At 37.8% G+C, this 24,047-nt stretch overlaps 1 protein-coding gene across 5 annotated transcripts in view; it reads left to right on the top strand.

Annotated features, from left to right (window-relative positions):
- The window catches only part of LOC110022877 (UDP-glycosyltransferase TURAN), a 56,596-nt gene that overhangs the window by 23,012 nt on the left and 9,537 nt on the right, over positions 1-24,047 (top strand). For 3 of the 5 annotated variants that reach the window (XM_020722009.1, XM_020722005.1, XM_020722008.1), the window contains exons 2-6: positions 10,693-10,791; positions 22,501-22,534; positions 22,807-22,862; positions 22,965-23,096; positions 23,440-23,588. In XM_020722009.1, coding sequence (XP_020577668.1) covers positions 10,699-10,791; positions 22,501-22,534; positions 22,807-22,862; positions 22,965-23,096; positions 23,440-23,588 — 464 coding nt within the window. In that variant the 5' untranslated portion in view covers positions 10,693-10,698. Of the gene's footprint in view, positions 1-8,471; positions 8,518-10,681; positions 10,792-22,500; positions 22,535-22,806; positions 22,863-22,964; positions 23,097-23,439; positions 23,589-24,047 lie in introns of all 5 variants that reach the window. The other 2 variants (XM_020722006.1, XM_020722007.1) reach the window with 2 other exon arrangements.

Genomic DNA, 24,047 nt, shown 5'->3' with positions numbered 1-24,047 from the left:
GAGATGAGAGTGAACAATCAACCATTTGTACTAAGGAAGGGGAATGTGCAATTGAAATGACGGTCATTCGAGAACAAATTACTAATGCGTTGGTTAATATGTGATTGATTTGTAATTTGTTATAAAGACAAAACAGTCAAATTATGAGTGTTTGTTAGTAAGAGTTAATTTATGTGCACTGGTGATGTAATAAATAACTTTATTAAGGATTAAAGTTTTTCATAAATGGTTATGGAAGATCCTTTTATGGTCTACAATGCTTCTAAAATATATGTTTCTAAATTTTTATATGTATGGATGAATTAATATATGTATACATTGATATATAGATAAAGATAAATTTTAAACCTATATGTTTTCAAAATTACAATATTTTTTAAAAATTTTCTATAAAAACGAATATTAAAACCAATATATTTAATTTAATTAATCAAGAAATAATATTTTTCTGAATTTTATGTATATTACACTCATATTTATACAAATAAATCAAAAATTAAAAACAGTTTTAACAAATAGGGGCAGTTTGGTCATTTTAACATGAAACAGCTGGCCTACAGCATTTTTCCCGCAGCTGCACCAAACAGTCCGTCAGCTTCCCCACAGCTGCTTCCCCCTAGCTGCGCAGCAGCTCCCTGGGGCAGCGCAGCTGCAGCTGAAAAGCTGAGAATCTGCAGCTGCGCCAAACAGAGCCTATATCTCACTTATGAAATCCATCAATAGTCCAGTGTATGTTTCAGTTAGGTGCGATGCAAAGTATTCCTGCAAAAGGGGAGTAATACCAAATTTAATTTGAGTGAAATATTTTATATAAAAGACAGTCAAATGATATTGAATTTTAGCTTTTAGCAACATACCTGGGTAAGAAGACAATCTGTCAAGCTTTCCTCAATGCATCAACAACTCGACGGCTAGTTGTTGCTTCTTGTTCCATTTTTGAATGCAATGGTTAAAGTTAGAAATATGCATTATACATGGAAGGAAGGAAATACTAAATAAAAAAAAAATTGTACTTTTAGCTTTTTTATTTTTCTCCCGATATCCTTTCAACCTAGATGTAAATACTCCTTTCGGTCTCTTTTTAGCATGGTCGTTCACATTGACTTCTATATTTGTAAGTTGCTTCTTCTTTTTTTGTTTTCTTGATTTCGATCGTTCTCCCTGCTAGAGTATCCTCAATTACTCCAGATAATTTCTTAAACGTCTCCCACAAACACTCTTCAACTAACTCATTTGCTCGTGCTCTATTAATGAGTTAATATGCAAATTTCTGGGAGCATGACGTGAATATAATGGAACTTGAAGAAACATTATTCAACCCAGAGCCTTTTAGATCTCTGCAACCAAACCTGTTATACATGTCCTGTTTAGCATGGATAGACCACCGCAATAAGAAATACTTCTCCGGAATCACCTTTATTTTGGCGACACTGAGAACAAATAGTGCATGGAAGCACAACAAGTCCATCATCTCAAATTTTTTGCAACTACATGTAACCTCACAAGTAACTTTGTCAACTAACACAGTTCAGAGTTGCCCCTCATCATCCAATCTTAATCTTAATACGTAATATTTAGTCTCACTCTCCACTGATACTTCAGCTGTAAGCCTTACAGCCAGTACTCGTGTCTTCTTTTCTGAATTTAACTGTGTTGTTAGGCTCTTTCTTGTAGCCAGCTTTTCCACAAATATAATCTTTGATCTCGATTTTCTTGGAGTTCGGCCAGTAGGTAGTGTGGTCCTTCCGAACAGTGAATCCTACGTGATGTGCATAGGCACGATAACTTTCATATGCTTCTTGCTTATTGTGGACAATGCTATTTAGAAACTTTTCTGCAATTGGATCATTACAAACATGTGTTGACTCACAGGACTGCATAATACCATTATAACATCAGCATAGCACAATAATAACACAGTAAAGTAATAAATCAAAGTTAACATTGGAGTAATACCAAAGTAATGCCAGAATAATACAAGAATAACACCAAATAACCACAAGCCTAATACCATAATAACACAAACGTGTGTTGCCTCAGGACTTCATAACACATTGATAACATCAGAACTAAACAATAATAACACAGTAAAGTAATAAATTGAAGGTAATAAACAACGTAACATTGGAGTAATACCAGAGTAACATCTGAATAACACAAGCGTAACACCAAACAACCACAAACCTAAAACCATAATAACAAAAAAAACACCATTATAATACAAAAAAAAAAAAACGCTGTAGAACAACACCCAATAACACTACCTCAACACCAACATTTATATTAGACTAAGCCAACTATTATACCACAGTAACAATACTAAATCAAAGACTAACATTGGAGTAATTCCAGAGTAACACCAGAATAACATAAGAATAACACCAAGAAAACTCAAGTTTAACACCATAATAACAGAAGAACACCGTAAATTTTACCAGTAACAGACCCTAAATTTTAAGCTAACATAAAACTAGAAAAGATTGTATCACTTGATCTTCAAATTTTAAGCTGAATGATGGGTGTAATTCCTTCGACATCTCAAACGACATCTCAACATTCCTAGACACCTCCATCAGAACCCTAGCTGCAGAGCTGCAAACGGAGCTGCGAAATATTTCTTCCACCTACTTGTGAATAGAATTGCGAGTAGAACAGTAAGTAGGCGCGAAAAATTTTTATCCTGGCGGGAAATTTTCCGGGTTTAGGGTCGGGCCGGGTCGCACATTATCAGAAATTATTTTTTGTATTATTTTTACGTGCTTTAATAGGCGGGGTCGGGCTTTCCAAGTAGCGACATTTTATTGTCTACGCACGTAGCTTTACAAGCGTAGTACTGAGGGAATATTTCTTCCACTTGGGGAGGGTTTTGGGGTTGTTGAAATTCTGGAGAGAGGGGAGGTGCTGCCAAAAAAAAAATAAATTCTGGGTTGGCTGGATCTTCACTGGTTGTGTGCATTTGCTGTGGTATTCGTGGAAGCTTCCTTTCTGACCTATAGATTCTTGTGCTTAATTTCCTTGCTCATCAGGAGGTAATAATTCTTTCCGTCTCCCCTCCATTTTGATCGGCTTGGCCTGCAAAGAGGTTCTTAACCTTGCATCTGCTACACAAATCTTGTGTGTCAGCATATTTGCTCCTAAATGTTCATATATATATATAGTTGCTTGCCTTCTTCTCTCTCTAGCCTACTCGGTGTCACTGTCGGGTGTGCGGTTTGTGGCGCCAAAGCTTTATAGGTGTAAACATCAAGGTTTGAGTTTAAATATATAAATATATTACAGTTGTGGGGATCTAGGCTAAGACCTCTTTTACACATGTCTTGTTCAAATCATGCCACCAAATAGTCTTTGTGCTTAAATAAAGTGGAAGTGCACGAGAATGAAAAGTTGTGGATCGCCTGTTGCTCACAATTTTGGTGTTTAAAGCAGATATGCTAAGTGTCTGTATAGTTGATACTGCCGAAGAGTTGTGTATTTTGGATTTTTGCTATACCTGGCGTTGATGAATATATATATATATATACATATGTGTACACACACACACACTTTTGGCGTTGAAGAATTTGCTGTTTTGGGAGTTTGGCACAGTTGGGGTTGAAGAGGAATTAGATATTTGGGATTTCATTATAGGTTTTGTCCATGGGAATTTATGTTCTGAGCATATCGTTCCAATTTTATATTTATTTATTTATTTATTTATTTTTTTAAAAAGGGCTTTATTCTCTGTTAGCTAAGGGGTATTCACACACATGCAACACAATTCTTTTGCAGTCAAATGTCTTAATCAAACTTTTATATTTGCATAGGCAACCCTCAATTTCTATTAGTATCGGTACAAGTAGAATGATGAAATAAATTTTGGGTGTTAGATATGTGAATTCATATGGTTTATGTGGTATGCATATAAACCTCCTTTAAAAAAAGAAAAAAAAAGAAAGAGAAAATAGTTTGCTACAGATGAATTTTTTTTATGGTGTGGGAAAGGTGCAGCTCTCTAAATGGCTATTTTGAGCTCTATATTATAAAACTACGTACTTAGTGATGTTGAGGATTTTATTAAATGCGAACGATTGGCACTTATTCACTTTTGAAAGGTGAGTTGATTTACAGCTAAATGCCACCAGGTCTTGCGTAGTTGGCACCTCCCATGGTCGAACCTATTATTCCATGTATTTTTCAAACGTCAATGAGGGGTGTGTATTTACCTGGAAGAGTTTATATATGTAGCTCTATTGATAAGAGTCACTGTTTGTAGATCTTTTGTGATCTTATTTTACTGTCTTTGGCGGCAATTTTTTTATGCCTTCTTTTCAGCCACACTCATACCACAAAATTCCTACGCATTTATGCATCCAACGCCTAGGCTTAAGTATCTATACCTGCATAGATTATCCGGCTCTCATACACTCCCATGTCTCACACGTGAGCTGCAGTTTTACATACATACCACTCAATTCTCATGTATCGAATAATTTACCTGCATGGGCTGATTTGGGCTGCCGGGTTGCCCTGTTTTGGTGAGGTATGGGCTGAGGTTTGGCCTGATTTTGGGGAGGTTTGGACTGTGATTTTGGGACATATTATTGGCTGTTTTGGACATAGTTTTGAGACTGATTTATGGCTGATTTGAACACAGTTTTGGGGGCTTTTTCTTGGCTCGATTGGCTGCAATTTTGGAACTACCTTCCTTGGGGAGGGCTTTTGGCTCGTTTGTTTGGGATTCAAATATGTGCTATTTTGGATAGTTTGATGTATGTTTGAGGGCCCTTGTTTGCTATTTTGGAAAGTGAGAACGCCACTTGTGGGAGGGTTAAAATGTTGTTTCTTTTTTTGAGAAAGTATGAAATTTCAACGGCTTCGACTTATGAAAGTTTGGAAAGTTTTTGGATCATTTTTGGAAATGGTTTTGAATGCGGTTTTGAGGGCCGATTCATTCTTTATTACTTTTCTATTTCAAATGGATTAATCCCTCTTCTTTCTCACCTCATTTTTCTTTATTTTCTTTTCGTGCTTCTTGGTCGGATTTATACACTTATGTACGAAGCATAAGTGCGCACATATAGTCTTTTGCTATATGTGGACCATCAAGCAAGATTGTAAGTAGGTCGGTTTTGGTGTTCAGGGGACAATGATGTAAAAGGCATCTATGTATGCGTGAGAAGTTTTAGCACAATCCTGACTCAGTGACCTTGAGAGAATGAGAGATTGACACTACCGCACCTCTAATACTTAGTAAATAATTACCCATTTCTTTTACAGATAGTGGGAAGTTTTAGCCTACCAATATGACTGACTCATTAACTTTCTAAAGTATGAAAATTTCTTTAAGTGATATATATATATGTATACACATAATCAACTAAAAAAAAAATCTTTCAAAGTGCATGACAAATTAAAATTTCTTTTGAAAAATGAAATCATTGTCTAATATTTTCTGAAAATTTCACTGGTCAGTCATATGAACTAGTTAGGAATTACCTTTTTTTGTGATTGTCAGGCCGATAACCTTTTACTTAGTGTTGGATCACACATACATGGTGTTGATTATTTTGTTAGGGCCCCAGGGTCTTGATTTTGACCCAAGGTTCTGATTCTGAGTTCACCTTGTCCCGAGTGCTTACGGTTTTCTCTCCTTTTTCGGATTCTTCGTGTGCTACTTACGGTTTTATTGAAATTTGGTAAAACACTCGTAGTATTTCTTCAGTTTTTGCTCGTGTTTTCGATGACTTTCTTCGAGTTACCGTGAGTCATTTGTCGCTTTTCTCGAGTTTTTCCAGATGGTGTTTCTTTTTGCTGCTCATGCTTATATAAATGTCATGTTTGTACGTCTCTTAAATTCTTTTACTATACTCGTACCTACGACATCGACCACATTTACAGGAGCAGCAACCTCTTCAGGTATACAGATTTGTTTGACATTTATAGTGTTTTACTTTCTTTACTTGCGTATTTTAATGCTCTTTACTGTACATTTACAATTTTTTCTCTACTACTGCTTTTCTTTTTCTGCACCTGTTACTGTTTGTTTTTATGCATTATACCCTTAGAATAGGAGGCCAGTAGTATGATTTTATAGGAGGTACCCAGTAGCTGATCACCGACTCAACAATTGCATGTACATTTAAGCATAAACTAAACTTGGAATGCTACGACGTGAAGCTTGGAGCTAACACCGTGGGCATCTCGACTAGGACAACTTGGAGAGCAAACAAATCTGCAACAACAAACTTTTTCTTAAAATTAAATAACAAGCCATAGGACTTTGAGGTAGTTTGCATAGCGCGACATAAATTCTCACTTTATCTTTTAGGCCTTTGCACAGTCATGTTGTGCAATTGAAGCCCTAACTCGCTTTAGGTTCCGAGGTTGCCGTCCTATATGACATAAACCCTCATATCTTCCAGGTGATTTGTATGACCGTGTCACGCAAATATAAGTTCAAAATAATAAAATTGGCATGATAAAACATCAAATAATATCTGCTCGAAATTGAAAACAAACAATAAGATAATTTGGGAAGTCACTGAGGTCCACCTCAGAATCCATAACATCCCCTACTTTTCTTTCCCTTGACTCCATAATAAGTGTTCCCATTTGGTCTCTTTCTCACTTGAATTTTCTATATCTAACCTTGAAAACCTCAAACTTTGAATTCATGAAGATAGATACTTTTGATCATCATCTAGAGTGCTCTTAAGTGATTTCAGTCATTTAAGAGGTAATTAACTATAGACGTTTGCCTCTATATGGAGGTTTAAGGACCAAATAAGATAAACTCTATCTAATTCTTAATATTAGATAAGAGAATTTGTTGGTCAACATAAAGGTTCGTAGACTAAAACGGATGTCATAAATTCTTTAGTTTATTTAATCGAGCCTGACGGATAGTGATATGTTTATTTCTCGGGATAAATATGTCACTTGTAGTGTTGTGCTCATTTATTTAAACTATCGTCTATATGAGATCAGTTCGGTCTCGTATTTTCAAAATTAAACACTTACATTTCAAAATTATATATATTATATTAAATCAAATACCTTTTTCCCAAATTTAACGACCGACAACGACCAATTTGACCTTTCTGTTAGGTGGGACATCGTTGTATTGAAAAACTCATTCGACTGTCTAGAGTAATCGATGCATTCGTTCGATCCATGCGACCTTCAAAATCAGATAAGTCGATCTTTACTCCAGTATTTTGGCATCTCCTCTAATATTCAATACTAAATCCACGCAACATCGATTGTTCATCACTTGAAGCTTTTGGGGGCAAGGGATTCACTTTCTCCTCTTGATCCGGCGAGTCGCCTTTGTGGCTATGAGTGACTTTATTGATTTATGTCCTCTCAAAGGAGGTAAATCATTATTGTAGTTAGAAGATTTCCCTCTGCATATCCTCCCTAGCTAGTTTTTGCACACCTTGTTGAGGGGTTCTCCTCGGTGGTATGAGGTTCTTTTATTCCTATGGAAGTTTCAAAGAAAAAAAAGTTGTGGTTTAGGGATGTGCGGCGAAATTTTTTTTCGGTGGGGGTGCTAGGTTAGGTTGCATCGATTCTTGGTTTAGGTGTAAGAATGACAAATCCCTCAAAATTTAGGGGTTTTCAAGCTCTGACACTAGATGATATTGTTCCAAGGCTTAGAAAGTGTTTTGGAAGCAGGTTTTGTGGGGAGGTGGGGAAAAATTAATAAGGGGATGAAACTTTGCGAGGTCTACGACATTTGGATGAGGATAGGTATCATTTGGCGTTTGTCCAAGCTGAAGACAAAAGAATTACAAAATGATGAGATATGAGCAGTGAGGATGTTCTCCACATATTTTTAAATAAGATAAAGACATTCCAGTTGCAAAAAGAAAATGATACAACACTCTTAAAGGAGGAAATCAAAATTTACATTCTCCATAATATCAAGCAAAGCAAAAGCCCTAAAAAATAGGAAATGATTAGATATAAATAGTTTTCTCATAGAAAAAAAAGCTAATTAGAAATAGAGAACTATGAAACAAATTAGAAAGGAAAGAAATCAGCTAAAAGTAGGTAAAAGGATGGAACCCGGATGTAGCGGGCCTCCCGCGATCGCTGTATACAAGTTTTCCCATTCGGGAACTTGCGCGATCTTGGGAATCATGAAATCTCATGGATAACATGTAGTGGTATCACGGGATCATGAGGTCCCACGCAAGACAGTTCATGCGATCACTTCCTTCGCTTGTGCTCGAGTCACAGGATCGTAGCAACGCTTTGGCTCACCATGACTATTAATTAATACACATTCATCATTTATTTATTTATTTATTATTTATTTATTTATTTGAGATCAACACGCGTTACACATGGACTCAAACTATGCTGAAGGAGCTATTCCTTGAAGTGGTCATCAAATTTATTTTGCAAAATTTAGCGTTCCTTGGGACTCATCTTATAATGCTGAAAGTGTAATAAATAGCTCCTAAAACTAATTCTATTTGTAACAGGTTGCAGCGCTTGGCTTATGGCATTTGAAATTATAAATTATTATCGGTATATGTTTTCTATCTATTTGAATTACATTAGTATTTCCCCTTACCAATTTTTTTTCTTACCTTTTAGTAGAATACTTTTATATTACTCTTGATTTTCATATTGCCCATACATAATTCAAATATATAGAATCTATCGGTAACCATGTTCAAAACATAATCATTGTTGATGTTTTCCATTCTTGATAAAATGCCATTGATGTTTTCATTAATAAGATATTATCCCAAATGATATGCATAGTTGATATCTATGTCTTGTATGTTTATTAATATGCTAGTTGATGAGCATGATTGCAATTGTTTGGTAGGATGGTTGATGGGCTCATACTAACAGTAACAGGTTCTCTGAGTGGTCTGTTTGTTACCACGTCATCTAATACATTTCACTAACATAGTATATTAAAATGTTATCATGACATGGATTAGTCATTACTCTACCTTGGCATTTTTACCATGGCTGCATGCATCCCACAGGTACATGTTTTGTTGCTTCTTAATTAGGCTTTTCAATTCGAGTTGATGAGATAGGTGCTGATCTGACTTGAAGTTGATCTAAATCGAATATATTTGACACAAACTCGATCCATTTATTATATTGGTCAAAGTATTTGATCTAATCCTTACTCAACCTAAAACCATCTACCCGAACCCGACCCATCTATAACCCATTTATTATGAATCATATAAATTTTCTGTTTACATTTATCCAATTAATCTAATTATGATCTGTTTAACTCAAATTAATTGCCAAAGCCTGCCCAACCTGAACCCAAATGATAATCAATTCATTCTTAGGTTGATCTTGGGTCAACCCGAAGCCCGCTGAAATACTATCTGGGTCTATGATTTAGACTTGAACTTGACTCAAATAGTTATCGGGTTAATTCAAACTTTGATTTTTTTTAGTTGGGTTTGAATAGTTATCGGGTTAATTCAAACTTTGATTTTTTTAGTTGGGTGATTGGGCTATCAAGTCGGGTCATTTATTGACACCCTTATTTTTGAATGACATTATTAATTGTTACTCTTCATATTTCTTATGCTTGCTTTATAGATAGCGTGCGTGATTACGTTATTCTGCATATTAGATATGCTTTGTTGATGAATTATATTCTTAAGCTTGGCACTACTTTTAAGCTTTGTATCCACCCTTTTCTATGTTATTATTTTTTAGATAGAATGTTATTTGTGTATTTATTGGTTATTTGTGTATTTATTGAGGTTAAGTGAGTCACTCTATAATGGGTCACTCATTTATATGTTTGTCTTGTTCATTATATGTGTATTAAGAATTCAGTGCGACATAAAACATTTTCTCAATTTGCATTTGATTATTGCCTATGGTGAAGGTTTGAATCTCTTTTGAGATGAACAGAGTAATTAAAAATATCCCCTAAGAGGTCAATTCAAGTCGAAACATTTTTTCAAATTGTGTATATTTAGTTCCTATGGTGGAGCTTTGAATTTCTATCAAGATGAATAGTGTAATAAAAAAAGGGCTTTTAAACTATTCTTTTCTTCTCAAATCCCTATCCCTCAAATAACCCACCTCACTGCCCCGGAATTCAGTAACACAATTTTCTACATCTTTTGTTCCTTCGCCTTGTCACATGTGATCATTTGAACGGGATTTAGGTTCTTTTAGTTGGATATGGCATAGTGCAGAAACATAACCTCAAGCATTTATTTGGTTTGATGGAATTGAAAGGAATGCAATGCATTTTATTTCACAAATTTATATTCAGCGTTTGGTTCCAATGTGATTAATTGGTAGTTGGATCTGCCTAGAGATGTGAATAAATATTTTTTGTTCATTGACAATTTTTTACCCGAGAAAATTTTTTATAGTTATTCACGATTTTCTTTCACAATAAATAAAAATTCAATATCTCATCAACCAAAGAAGAAATGTCTTACTCAATTTCTCCTCCACCAAACAGAGATAAAGCTAATTTCAATACAATTCTTTTACGATTTCCATTTCATTCTTATTTTTTAATTCTCAATCCAAGAGAAGCCCTAAACTTATTTGTGGATTTTGATGGTTGAACTACTAACTGGTTAATTAACTGGGCGAGCACTGTAGGTTTTTTATCCCTTTCCATACGTTTGTATTAATTGTATCTTTGACTAATCTACCAACTATTTTAACTAGTTTAGTTAAGTTTTTGACCAGGGACTGATGGAGAAGAAACCTAGAGTTGCTATTGTGGTTCTTGGTGACATTGGTCGTAGTCCTCGAATGCAATACCACGCCCTTTCACTTGCCAGCCAAGTAAAGTTCTATTTCTCTTTAGTTAGTTTCATTATTCTTTCCAATTTCAATTTAGATCTGTATGTCATCTTATAGCTGCTAGGATTGATTGATCGCTTTGTCACTGCATAAGGTTTGATACTCTTTTTTTTTTCTTCAATAAATTCCTTTAGAATTACCTTAGATCATTTTTTTTTTCTTTTCAAAGGCGTCTTTTGATTTCCTTAGTTATTTTGGCTGCCCTATGGGACGAAATGCTCGAGTAATATGTATCAGGGAGGGGTGGTTTTAATTTCATTTTGAATTGAGTTTTATAACATGCAGAGTTTTATTATGATTATTGTTAAAATTTTATCTTTTTGTGAATCTGATGCTATTGTTATCATCTTTAGTTTTCTTTCACCTATACAGTCATAAACGTTAACATAACAATCCATCGTCTTCGCAAACTAAAACTTTTAAAAATATAGTTAAAACAGGTCTTCAGGAATTTTGACCCTTTTTAGTTTTTTGTATTGTTCAATTGACGGCCTTTCTTTACTCGTTTCTTATTCTCAGATTTTCTTGCCAATTAGTAGTATCATTTGATTTGCTTCACTTATTAATTATTGATCATAATGCATTTTCTATCACCGATATTGCAGAAAGGTGCAGCTCAGTCTTTATCATCTCTAGCTCTGCTCTTTACCTAAAACCTCCCTAGTCATTTTTGATTATCTATGTGAAGTGGTCTCTAGTACTTGTACCAATATTAATTCTATGGCTTAATATGAAATTAACTCCTACCGTAAAACTATTACGCTCGAGAGTTGACTGGCCCCTCCTGGACCGGTTGAGATCCCTTCAAGTGGCCCAACTACACAGGGATCAGACCGGTTTTTCTTGCGTGGAGGAGGGAAGCGGCAATTTGCTATGGCCTAAGAAGCCTGGAAGAAGATGGGGTCCACGGGGGCCCTAATCACATATGCAAGGAGGAGAAATTGAAGGAATTGGAAGGGAATGTTGGGGGCAAAACTTTGAAATGTTGGGAGAGGATTCTATTAAAGGGAGGACTTAAGGTTTGTTCTTTTTATGCTGGTTTTTGTTTCTTTTGTGGTGTTCCTAGCAAAACATAACGGTGTGAGAGAGCCGATCTACCTCTCAAAAATTAGATCACCCTTGTATCTTTCTTGGTTGCTTTTATTTGCTTGTTAAGAGCAGCCCTCTTTTGAGTTTGTCGTCTATCTCTTGCCGATTCATGGTTGTTTGCTTGCTAATTTCTGCTCCGGAGCGTATCAAATTGGTATAGAGCATAGATCGTGGTGAGATGACTGCAAAGAAAGTGGATGTGCTAAAAAGAGAGGTAGGACAAATCAAATCGGGAATGGAGGAAAAGTTCGTCACCATGGAGGACATGTTTTCTTCCATTGAAAGTCAACTGGAGGAGGGATTTGAGAGTATAGGAGAAATGTGGGAGATGATGAAAAAGCTCATAAAGATGCAATCCAAGGTCGTGTCGGCCGCACTAGTTGCAAACCCTAACCAATGGTTGATCAAAGAATTCTTGGCCCGGTCAAAAGGAAAGGAGATCGAACAAGAAGGCATTGAGGGAGACATCATCTACCAATATGAGCATCTCCTAAGAGTCTGAGAGGGGGAGTGGAGACTTCCGACGGAGGGGGATGGGTCGAAAGTTGGAGGATAGATGATATAAGGGGCATGGAACAGTATGATGGAGGAAGGAGGGAATCGAGGGTTGGGAATGCCTATGAGCGGAGGAGGGAGTTTCACCCTAGATACAAGGGGAGAAATATTGGAGGAAGGGGAGGTTGGGGTGGAAATGCAAGAGTCAGAAAACTGAAGATGTCAATCTTTGAAGGTGAGGATGCATATGGGTGGGTGTATCGAGTGGAATGGTACTTTGCAATCAATGGGTTAACTGAGAAAGAGAAGCTCATAACAGCGGGATTATCCTTAGAGGGGAAGGCTTTAGCGTGTTTTTAGTGGATGGAGGCTAGGTATCTGATGCACTTATGAGAGATGTTTAAGGATTGCTTGTTGGAGCGTTTCTGAGCCATTTGAGAAGGAAACCTTCATAAGAAATTCTATGCTCTGACTCAGGAGGAGGAGATTGTGGAATATCGGGAGAAGTTATAGCTCTTGTCAGGAAAGTTGAGTGGTATTTCTGTTGCAGGACTGGAAGGGAACTTCTCGAAAGTTCTAAACCTCGACATCTGAGCAGCCATCCGATACTTGAGACCGCGTGGATTGAGGGAAATGATGAAACTTGCTCAGATGATGGAGGATAAAAAACAGATGAAAAAGACCAGCAAAGGTGGCAACACTCGAGGATTCTACAAGGGCCACTTGACTGCTACGACACCGAGGACCCATACGATGTCATTTTAGAGAGAGACGTCGAAGGAGAAGAATACAAGAACATCTTCTGGGGGTAATTTCAAGCGCCTTACAGATGTCGAAATACAAGATAAAAGAGCAAAATGAGTGTTACCACTTTGATAAGTTGCAAAGAACTTGCCCTTCAAATTCTATTAGTTCAGGAGGAGGATATAGAGAGTGAGGAATCAGAGGAGGTGGCGATGGAGAAGGAGCATCTGCATTTGGATGTGACAGAGGTGTCACTCAATTCGGTGATGAGATTTACTCCAAATCACACTATGAAGGTGAGGGGGTGGATCGGGGAACTGCTAATTGTGGTGTTGGTTGATAGCTGAGTCACATATAACTTTATCTGAAATTAGGTTGTAGAGAAGCTAGGGTAGGAGCTAGTAACTATAGAGAGCTTCAACGTTGTGATGGGGATAAGGAAAGTGGAGAAAAGTTAGGGAATTTGCAAGGGAGTGGTTCTGACACTACATGGCTTACAAGTGGAGGATTTCCTTCACTTAGATTGAGGCAACACAGATGTGATTTTGGGGATGAATTGGCCGTGAACGTCGTGGGAGATGAAGGTGGATTTGAAGTCCCTAACGATGGAGTTCTAAGTGGAGGGTAGGAAGGTGATGCTTAGAGGAGATGCTAGTTTATGCAAAACTATGGTGTCGCTCAAAATCATGGTCAAGTCAATAAGGGGAGCAGGACTGGCTAGTTGGTGGAGTTGCAGAGCATTGAGGAGATTCGAGATTCAGAGTTGACAGAGTTTTCTGAAGGGGTACAACAGCTCCTGCAATAGTTTACAAATGTCTTTCAACAACCAAGCGGGTTACCTCCGCCAAGGGAGCACGAGCACGCTATTACCTTGAAGGAGGGTGTTTCCCCCCATCAACATCATACCATACAGGCACTCTCAGATTCAAAAGGATGAGATAGAGAAGTTGCTCTGAGATATGCTCACGGGTGGGATTATCAGGCCTAGTGTGAGCCCTTTTTTCAATCTCATCTGGTTGGTGAAGAAAAAGATGGTAGCTAAAGATTCTGTGTGGACTAGCGGGCTTTGAACAAGGAAACGGTGTTGGATAAGTTTTCTATTCCTGTGATTGATGAGTTGCTGGATGAGTTTTATGTGACAGTTATTTTCTCAAAAATTGATCATAAGTCGGGATACCACCAGATCATGATGAATTCAGAGATTTGCATAAGATAACTTTCAGGACATATGAAGGACATTATGATTTTTTAATGATGTCGCTTGTCCTCACCAACGCACCAACGACATTTCAGTCTCTAATGAATAGGGTTTTTGAGATTATCTTCAAAAAATTTTCTCGGCTCTCTTTGATGACATTTTGGTCTACAGTCGTATATAGATAGAGCATGTGGGGCACCTAAGGGCAGTCCTGGAGACAATAAGGGTGTTGTTATTGTGAGATCTAGATATACCAGTTGATGTGGTATATATATAAATCAAACAGGAGAACGATCGACGAAGTGAAAAATAGAATGAGAAAAATCACACCAGAAAAGAACAACACATCGGAACACACAGATTTACGTGGTTCGACAAATTGTTTACTTCCACGGAGTTGCAGAGGATTTTACTATTTGAGGAATTTACACCAGTCGATCACCTCGACTTATAAGAGGAATCTCTCACTCTTCGTTGCTCTCCCTGTTCTTCTCTCTCTATATCGAGATATATCGAAGAAAACTCTACACCGAGATACACCGAAGAAGACAAACTTACAAGAGAAATAAACTCAATTTCAATTTTGTCACAAGCCACCAAGAAGAAGCCGAGGGAGAACAATCTTCTTCTTCTTCTTCTTCTTCCTTTTGCTGCAAGGAACCGCTCCTCCTTGCACTTCTCTTCCTCTGCCCTGAGGAAACCTTCCTCTATCCTGAGGAAACTGAAGAAGAACTCAAAGCGTGACCACTAAATCCAAGGAGAGTCATCCGAAGCTTTTATCACGAACATGAGGGAGCGAAGAGATGCTTCACTTCACAAAAGAGGAAGACATGAGTGATTATATGTGAAGAAGTGTGACTCTCCAAAGCAAAGTAACCGCTCAAGCATAGTGAACCGGGCTCCACCGTTTCTAACAATTCCCCCACTTGGAGACTGGTACACAGACTGCTACATCTCCTTCCTCAAACTGATATCCTCCACTGGCGGTGTCGCCTTTTTCTTCAACATGTATCCTCTAACTTGAATCCTCTACTGTGAATCCTCCACCTTGAATCCTTCACCTCTGTAACTCAAAGCATCGGTCTTCGCTTCAGAAGACCAACTGAAGCTGTGCACAACTTCAGTTTCTCAAGAGTAACACCGTCAGTCAACATATCAGTAGGCTCCACATAGCTTTGCACCTCCAAGCTGTTTCCTGGGTCACTCTTGTCTCTTCTTACAACTCTCATTGCATGGGCAACATCCTGCCTCTGCTGAAAGTCTTTTTCAACAAGTCTAATCTTATACCTCTTACTGACATCACACTCAGTCTTCACCTGGTACACTCACTTGTTGTGCAATGTCTTCTTTCCTGGTGAAAGTTCTGTCAACTCCCACTTGCTCGAACTTTCATCTCGCAAGATTTCTTCATAGCTTTGTGGTTCTTCAAAATCTGTCTGTGGAATAATAAGAATGGGTGTCGCGGACTCACTTTCCTCTTCACTTCCATCATTGTCTTGCACTGTGGTCTCTGATAGATTTCCTACCACATTCAAAACCACTGAATTCAATATCAAGTCTTCAACATAACTATGAACTCTCAACAATAGTGCATCATGTGTTTCTTCAAATACCACATTTGCGCTATCATTCTTCATCTTCTTAGGATTCCTGCAGTTCTTCTTTATGTGGCCAGCCTTGCCACAATTCCAACAGGTTGTCTGCTTACTAAACTTTTATTTTGATCTCCTTATACTTGAGTTCCTGTCATGTCATCTCTCTCTGAAATCAACATTCAGTGTCGAACTCGAATCTGAGACATTACCAAAATCTTTCCTGCGAACTTCCTCAGCAAAAAACAAATCACGAATATCATCGTATTTCAGTTTAGATTTACCTGCAAAACTGTTAATTGCTATCCTCATGACTTCCCAACTATCTGGCAATAAAACCGACAAGATCAATGCACATATCTCATCATCAAAATCAATTTTCACAGATCAATTTTCAAAATCAATTTTCACAGACGACAATTGATTTGTGATAGCATTGAAATCATTTAGGTGTTAAGCTACAAAAACACCTTCCGCCATCTTCAAGTTCAATAACTTCTTCACCAAGTGCATCTTGTTATTTGCCGATAACTTTTCATACATACCTGCTAAGGCTACAATGAGATCTGCAGTCATCATTTTCTTGACGACGATGTGTGCAACAGACCTCAATAGGGTCAATCGAATAACCCTCAGAACTTGTCGATCCAACAAATTCCATTGTCTCATCCAACCCTCAGAACTTGTCGATCCAACAAATTCCATTCTGTCTCATCCATTCTTTCAGGTTTTTTCTCCAATAACGGAAGATGAAGTTTCTTCCCATAAAAATAATCATCTATCTGCATTCTACAATAATCAAAATTTGTGTCATCAAACTTCTCGATCATTGAAACCTTCACTTCATCTGCAGCCATCATTCTTTCTCAGATCTGAAAACACGCACTGATATCAGTTGTTGATGTTGCGAGATCTAGATATACCAGTTGATGTGGTATATATATAAATCAAACAGGAGGGAGCGAAGAGACTACTAAACTCAAGGAAACTGAAGAGAAGAACTAAGCGTGACTACTAAACCTAAGGAGAGTCATCCAAAACTTTTATCACGAACAGGAGGAAGCGAAGAGATGCTTGAAGAGATGCTTGCTTCACTTCACAAAAGAGGAAGGAGGGAGTGGTTATTTGTGAAGAGGTGTGACTCTCTAAAGCAAAGTAACCGCCCAAGCATAGTGGATCGGGTTCTACCGTTTCTAACAAATGGAGCACCAATTGTATGTCAACTTCAAAAAGTGCTCTTTTGCACAGTTGCAGGTGGAGTACCTAGGACATGTGGTGACCAAAATGGGGGTAGCGGTGGATTAGTCCAAGATCGAGGTTATGGTTGATTGGCCCCCTTTACCAAGGAGTTTGAAGGAGTTGAGAGGATTTATGGGTCTCATTGGCTACTACCGGAAGTTCGTAAGAGGATGGGGGAATCAACAATACAGACATTTAAACATCTGAAGAGGGTCATGACTATCGTCTTGGTATCGACACTTCTAGATTTCAGTAAACCATTTGTGGTGGAAATGGATGCATCAGAGTACGGGTTGAGAGCAGTGCTTATGTAGGATCAACGGTTGATTGCTTACTTCAATTAGCTTCTTACGCTTAGAGCAAGGCTAAAGTCAGTATATGAATGAGAATTGATGGCGATCGTCTTGGCGATTCAGAAGTGGCGGCTCTACCTGTTGGGACGATATTTCTTGGTCAGGACAGATCAAAGGTGTTTAAAGTATTATTTGGAGCAGTGGATGGTGGATGAGGAGCATCAGATGTGGCTATCCAAGCTATTGGGGTATGATTTCGAGATTCAGTATCATTCAGGATTGGAGAGCAAAGCAGTTGATGCTTTGTCGAGAAAGGTGGAAGAACCCCAATTGACGCTCATATTGGTTCCCTTGGTTTTAGATTGAGAAGCCTTGAGACAGTAGAGCGAACGAGATGAGCTAAGGAAGATAAGGGTCGAGTTACTACAGGAGCTGAACAATCATCCAAGATATGCATTGAGGGAGCACCAGCTGCTCCACCAGGGGCAATTCGTGATACCCAAGATGTCGGAGTATATTTCCAGATTATTGCAAGAGTTTCATGGTAGTGCGATCGAGGGACACTCAAGGGTGTAGAAGACCTACAGTCGTCTGACAACAAAACTTTATTGAGTGGGAATGCACTGAGACGTCGACGAAATTGTGGCAAAATGCAATGTATGTCAGTGAAACAATTACTTGACCATAACACCAGGAGGGTTACTATAACCATTAGTATTATCGGGGAAGGTTTGGGGAGAAGTGACGATGGATTTTATCGAGGGGTTGCGACAGTTAAAAGATTCACGATGATCATAGTGGTGGTGGATCGCCCAAGTATGCACATTTCATTCCCTTACGATATCCCTACATCGCGGTCTAGTTGCATCGGTGTTTATCTGAGAAGTGGTACGTTTGCACGGAGTACCAGAATCGATTGTTTCCTATAGGGATAAGGTGTTCCTCAGTCACTTCTGGAAAGAGCTATTCAAGTTGCAAGGGACAGTTCTTAAGAGGAGCTCCGCATATCATCCCCGAACTGATAGATAGATGGAGGTGGCAATAGGAGTGTGGAAACATATCTACGTTGTTTTGTATCAGATATATGCCGAAACAATGGGTCAAGTAGATTGTGTGGGTCGAATATTGGTATACTACGTACTACACCGCAGCACAGACCACTCCTTTCAAGATATTGTATGAGCTGGGTCCACCTCACTAGATACATTATGGGCATAATGCTACACCGATATCTAACTTCAATTAGTACCTGGAGGAGAGGCACAAGATACTAGTAGAACTCAAGGGACATCTTCTAATGGCTCAAAAAATCATGAAGAAAAAAATGGATGAATACAGGAGAGACGTGCAAATTGAACCAGGGGACATGATTTACTTGAAGCTGAGGCCCTACCGACAGAAGACACTGGCTAGGAGGAGCGAGAAACTTTCGCCGAGATACTTTGAACCTTACGAGGTGATGGCACACATCGGGGCAGTGACCTACCATTTAAGTTTACTACCATCGTCCGCACTACACCCGGTCTTCCATGTATCATAGCTGAGATGTGCGATTGGAGATCATACACATTTGTCTACACTACAGCCGAAGCTGACGAAAGACTTGGAGGTGATTATGGAGCGGCTAGAGATCAAAGGAGTGCGCCGAGAAGTATGGGGAGCAAAGGAGGTATTGGTTAAGTGGAAATGATTGTCAGACTATGAGGCAAAGTGAGAGACTTACGAGATGATCAACAAGCAGTTTCCATCCTTCCACCTTGAGGACAAGGTACTTCTTTGGGAGGGGAGTAATGTTAAGCATGAGAGTCGACCGGTCCCTCCTAGACCAGTCGAGATCCCTTCAAGTGGCTCGCCTGCACAGGAATTGGGCCGCTCTTTCTCGTGTGGAGGGGAGCAGCAATTTGTTGTGGCCGAAGAAGGCAGGGAGAAGGTGGGGTCCACGAAGGCCCTAATCACATACGCGAGGAGAAATTAAAGGAATTTGGAGGAAAAGTTGGGGGGGAAATTTGAAATGATGTGGGAAGATTTTGTTAAGGGGAGGGCCTAGGGTTTGTTCTTTTTTATTCTTGGTTTTTGTTGGCTGCTGGTTTTTGCTTCTTTTTTGGTGTTCATAGTGATGCCTAGCGGTGTGGGAGAGCCGATCTACCTCTCGAAAAGTTGATCACTTTTGTATTTTGCTTTTTTGCTTTTGTTTGTTTGTTAAGAGCAGCCCTCTTTTGAGTTTGTCGTCTATCTCTTGCTGTTTCGTGGTTATTTGCTCGCTGATTTCTGCTCCGGAGCATATAAAAAATTGGAAATTATGGAGTACAAAAATTCCTCTCTTCTTTTTGGTCTTTTTTTCTGTTTCCCCTACTTATTTCATTATGTTTCAAATATTTATTTTATAGTATCCAAGCAATATGGTGCCTACCTTGCTCTAGCTGCCCTTTTCTTTTATCAAACTACTTGGCCTACCGCTCTCTGAGCCATGAACCCTTCATCCAATATGAAGGTCTTTAGGGACAAACAATCCTCCCTGAGATGACATCCACATTCTTCTTCAAATCAAGTTCTTGATGTTAGACATCAAGAATGCCATCGACTTTTCAGTCACTCTAAAAAATCATCCAATATGAAGGTCTTGAGTTCTAAAAAATTTCAGAGTAAAATAGTTTTGATGATGCTTGTATGGCTCCGTTTCTTGTCCAGCAAAACCACTAATCCAAGATGATAGCTTTATTTGCCCCAGCCCTCACTACAACATATGGTGTCAATCAACCAAAATATTGCTGCAGCCCTTTACTCGGTATCTCTCATCTTCTCTTGTATTTCCTCACTTTATATACCCGTGTTAAGATTTGGACTACCATTGAGTGGATACTGCAATTTACCAACTGCTTCTACATCATTTAGCTGAAGAACGAAATATCATAAAAGATCAAACAATGAAACAATTGTTGACTCTATTGTTGCTAATAGCTCACATCTCGACCCCGAACATATTATTTCTCTATACAATAGATGGATTATCGTCATCCTACTAAGCATTCAAAACTACAATCTGAACCAACTTTCAATCTCCCTCCCTCAACTATCTTTATTCTCTTCTTCTAGCTAATAAACCAACCTCATCATTGAAGCCGACCAAGTTCCAATCGCTACATATCATGAATCCACCTATAACTTTCCCTGCATCTAGAGGGTAAGGTTGTGGTTACTTTACTACTGGTGGCAAGAGTCAACCCTGCGCATTCAAACCTATCCAAGCCTCACTCTTTGGCCACTGAGGCAACAAAAACTCACAGTTGATATCGCCATCTTCATGTTACATCAGACCTACCACACCCTCAACAAACTAAGGCATATCAAGCTTCACATTAAGTTATCATTGGAAATGAATAATGCTTCCTTATCTTCACCATGGGTCATTTCTCTTTACCACATCTAGTAGTATTCATTTCCTCTATAATATTCTTTTGCTGTCTAACATTCCAAAAATCTTTTATTTGTCCAATTCCTAACTAATGATAACTCTTGTTCCGTTTCTTTGTTTCTGGCGGCTATTACATAAAAAACTTGAAAACCGATCAGCTTCTTATAAGTGGTTCCTGTCAAAAAGGCTTGTATGCTACCCCAATCCCAGCTTTACAACCTTGTCTCACTTAATTGTATCTGAATTTATGGCATAGTAGGCTTTGGCATTCCTCATCAGACGCTATCTCCTTGCCATTCAAACATACACCAACTATAATTTTCAACAATCCTAGTCATCCATGTATTTGTCATTTTTTTAGAGTTACAAACTTTCATTTTATGCGTCTATCTTTCATTTTTAAAAACCATTAGGACTTCTTCGCTCATATGTACGAGGAGCTTCCCCAACCTTCTTCTTTCACTCTAAATTGGATACTTTTCCTTAGTTTCTCATTTAAGAACATGGAAGAAATATAACAGCTCTATTAAAACCCTCTGCACTGACACTGGAAGCGATTACATTAATTGCCGATTTCAGAAACTTCTTTTCAATTGGGGCATATAGCATTAATATAGTTGCTCGTACATTCCATAAAAAAATGAGTGAGTGCGAACACCATCTCCTCATTTCTATATAATCATTCTCCCTCGTCATTTTTAGATTGATGCTCTATTAATCATCACTTATCTTATGAACCTACTCACCTCATGAACAACCAACAAATTATCTCCATTTTTGTTGTCTACAAGAACTTTCTCCCATGTACTCAAAATATTTGGCTCCCAGTGCTTCCAATGATTCTGCCTATGCTCACTGGATAAGCTTTCTCCTTGATCAACTAATTGCAAATTCCTTGGCTATGCCACATATTAATCAATGAAGTAGCATTTCCTTCCTACACTTTCATCAACCTTAGAACACTTCCATCACTAAACATCACTCTCATTTCCCCACTATTTCCCAAATTTCCTTGCCAACACAGACACTACCAAACATTGGTCCCCACTCTCTACAATTTTGTAACCCACCTACTACCACCATAGCAACCTGCGTCTCTCAATTCACCACCACAGTAGATCATCTCACGATTACTAGATTAAAAAATGGTCACCTTAAGCCCAAATGGATTCGAAGTCTGGCATACACCATTTCCTGAGATCTCACCAACTATTCTGTTGTTGCCTGCCAATCTCACTGGTGCACCACCATGTCACAAGCGTTTCAATCGTTACAAGAACTAGGCATTTCTATATTAGTTCCTCTATCACGCAACTAAAACCTCTAGGACAGAAAGTGGGCTTTCAAAACTAAGTACAACTCAGATGGAGTAAAAAAAATATAAAGCACGGTTTAATAGCAGAAGTCTACACACACACATACATACATTCATACATACAAATATATACATATAAATATAATTATAATTTTATATATATATATATATATGTATATATATATATATATATATGTATATATATATATCATGTTTAGTATTTAACCTTACTAAATTCGTAACGTCTATTGATTTACTCATATAGTTTTCTATTACGTCAATTCTATTGATGCTCTATGCAATTGGTTTTGCAGGCAAAGTTTGAGGTGGATATTGTTGCTAATGGAGGTAAGATATGAAATTGTACATGTTTTTTACTATTTTTTCTTGGAGAATGATTTCTTTTGGACTTAACTGATTGTCAATGATACTCAAGTCACCACTCTATTAGTTTGATTTGGACACTGCGCATGGTTGCATGCCAACATGTATAACTTGTATTCAATGTAATTCAGCTTTTTTTTTTCCTTCAAAAAACCTAAATTTCTATCGAGAAACCCCTTTCTCATGAACTATTTTATGCTTATTTTTTTTTCTTTTCTGTTTTTATGAATTGCTAGGTAGCGAATCTCACATGGATGTTATAAAGAACCAGAATATCCGCATCCATGAGATGGTATCTATTCAAAAATTATATTTTCCCTGTAGTGTTTATTTGTTGTAAAAATTGTAAGGCCATTTTCAAATTTATATTAGTGACACAGTTCTTGTTTTTCAGGCATCTGTAAGCTTAGAGGGTCTATCCAAGATATCAAAAGCACTTGCAGTGTTAACCAAGGCAGCCATACAGTTCTTTATTTTAGTATGGTTTCTTTTCAAGATTCCTCGTCCAGATGCTTTCCTGGTACAGGTACGGCATTTTTTGTTCAAGCTTTTTGTTGGTGTAATTTTCACAATTCTGCTCTTAAGGTTTAAGGATGCATGCAACTGTATCCTAAAATTGAATGAATTATGTCATTTACATAGGATAATACCAGCATCTTAATTTTTTGGGGCGTTTACATACATATCAGCCAATTCTAGTGTATTTACATATCTAACACCTTGTAAATATTTTATACTTGTTCAGTATTAATTAATAATATATTTAAATTTTCTTATAATTTATGCTTGCCTGTTAGATTAATCAATGTGGGATTTGCTATATATGCTTTGATTGGTATTCATAATTTATTTATCTTTTGTGTTTGCAGAATCCACCATCTGTACCAACTTTAGCTGCTGTCAAACTATCATGTTGGCTTCGACGATGTGGGTTTGTGATAGATTGGCACAACTTTGGATATACTCTACTAGGGATGTCACATGGTAGAAATCATATTATAGTTAAACTTTACAAGTGGTAATTTTTTATTTTATTGCCAAGTATTTTTACAAACACTCAAGTGGCTTTGGTATTAAAATGTAGGGGCATTTACATACCACATAATTCATTTGTATTTACATATATAGCACCTAAACTTTAATTTTTTACATTTATGCCACATAAATGCTTCATATCACATAAAAAGCACCACTATTTTGACTTTTAGAAAATGAAATACAGATTTTCATGCATAGGTGTTGACCTCATTTTTCGTGAGGTCTAGTATTTCTCGTAGGAGTTAGGATCTAGCCTTAGGGGTCTTCCTTCGACTATCTTAGAACCTTAGAAATGGGACCCGTCTCATTTTAAAAAAAAATTCAACCCGCTTCCGTCCCCTTCTGGAGTTTCGCGTGTGTGGTATCAACTTCTAGCACTTAGAAAGATGAAACCAACATGAGGAAACCCAAAAGGGATTCCCTATAGGACCTTCCTGAG

This window comes from Phalaenopsis equestris, unplaced genomic scaffold, assembly GCF_001263595.1.
Source record: "Phalaenopsis equestris unplaced genomic scaffold, ASM126359v1 Scaffold000203, whole genome shotgun sequence".
In the NCBI taxonomy this organism is placed as follows: domain Eukaryota; kingdom Viridiplantae; phylum Streptophyta; class Magnoliopsida; order Asparagales; family Orchidaceae; genus Phalaenopsis; species Phalaenopsis equestris.
The sequence above is the reverse complement of the archived record's forward strand: the minus strand, read 5'-3'. Positions and strand labels throughout refer to the sequence as shown.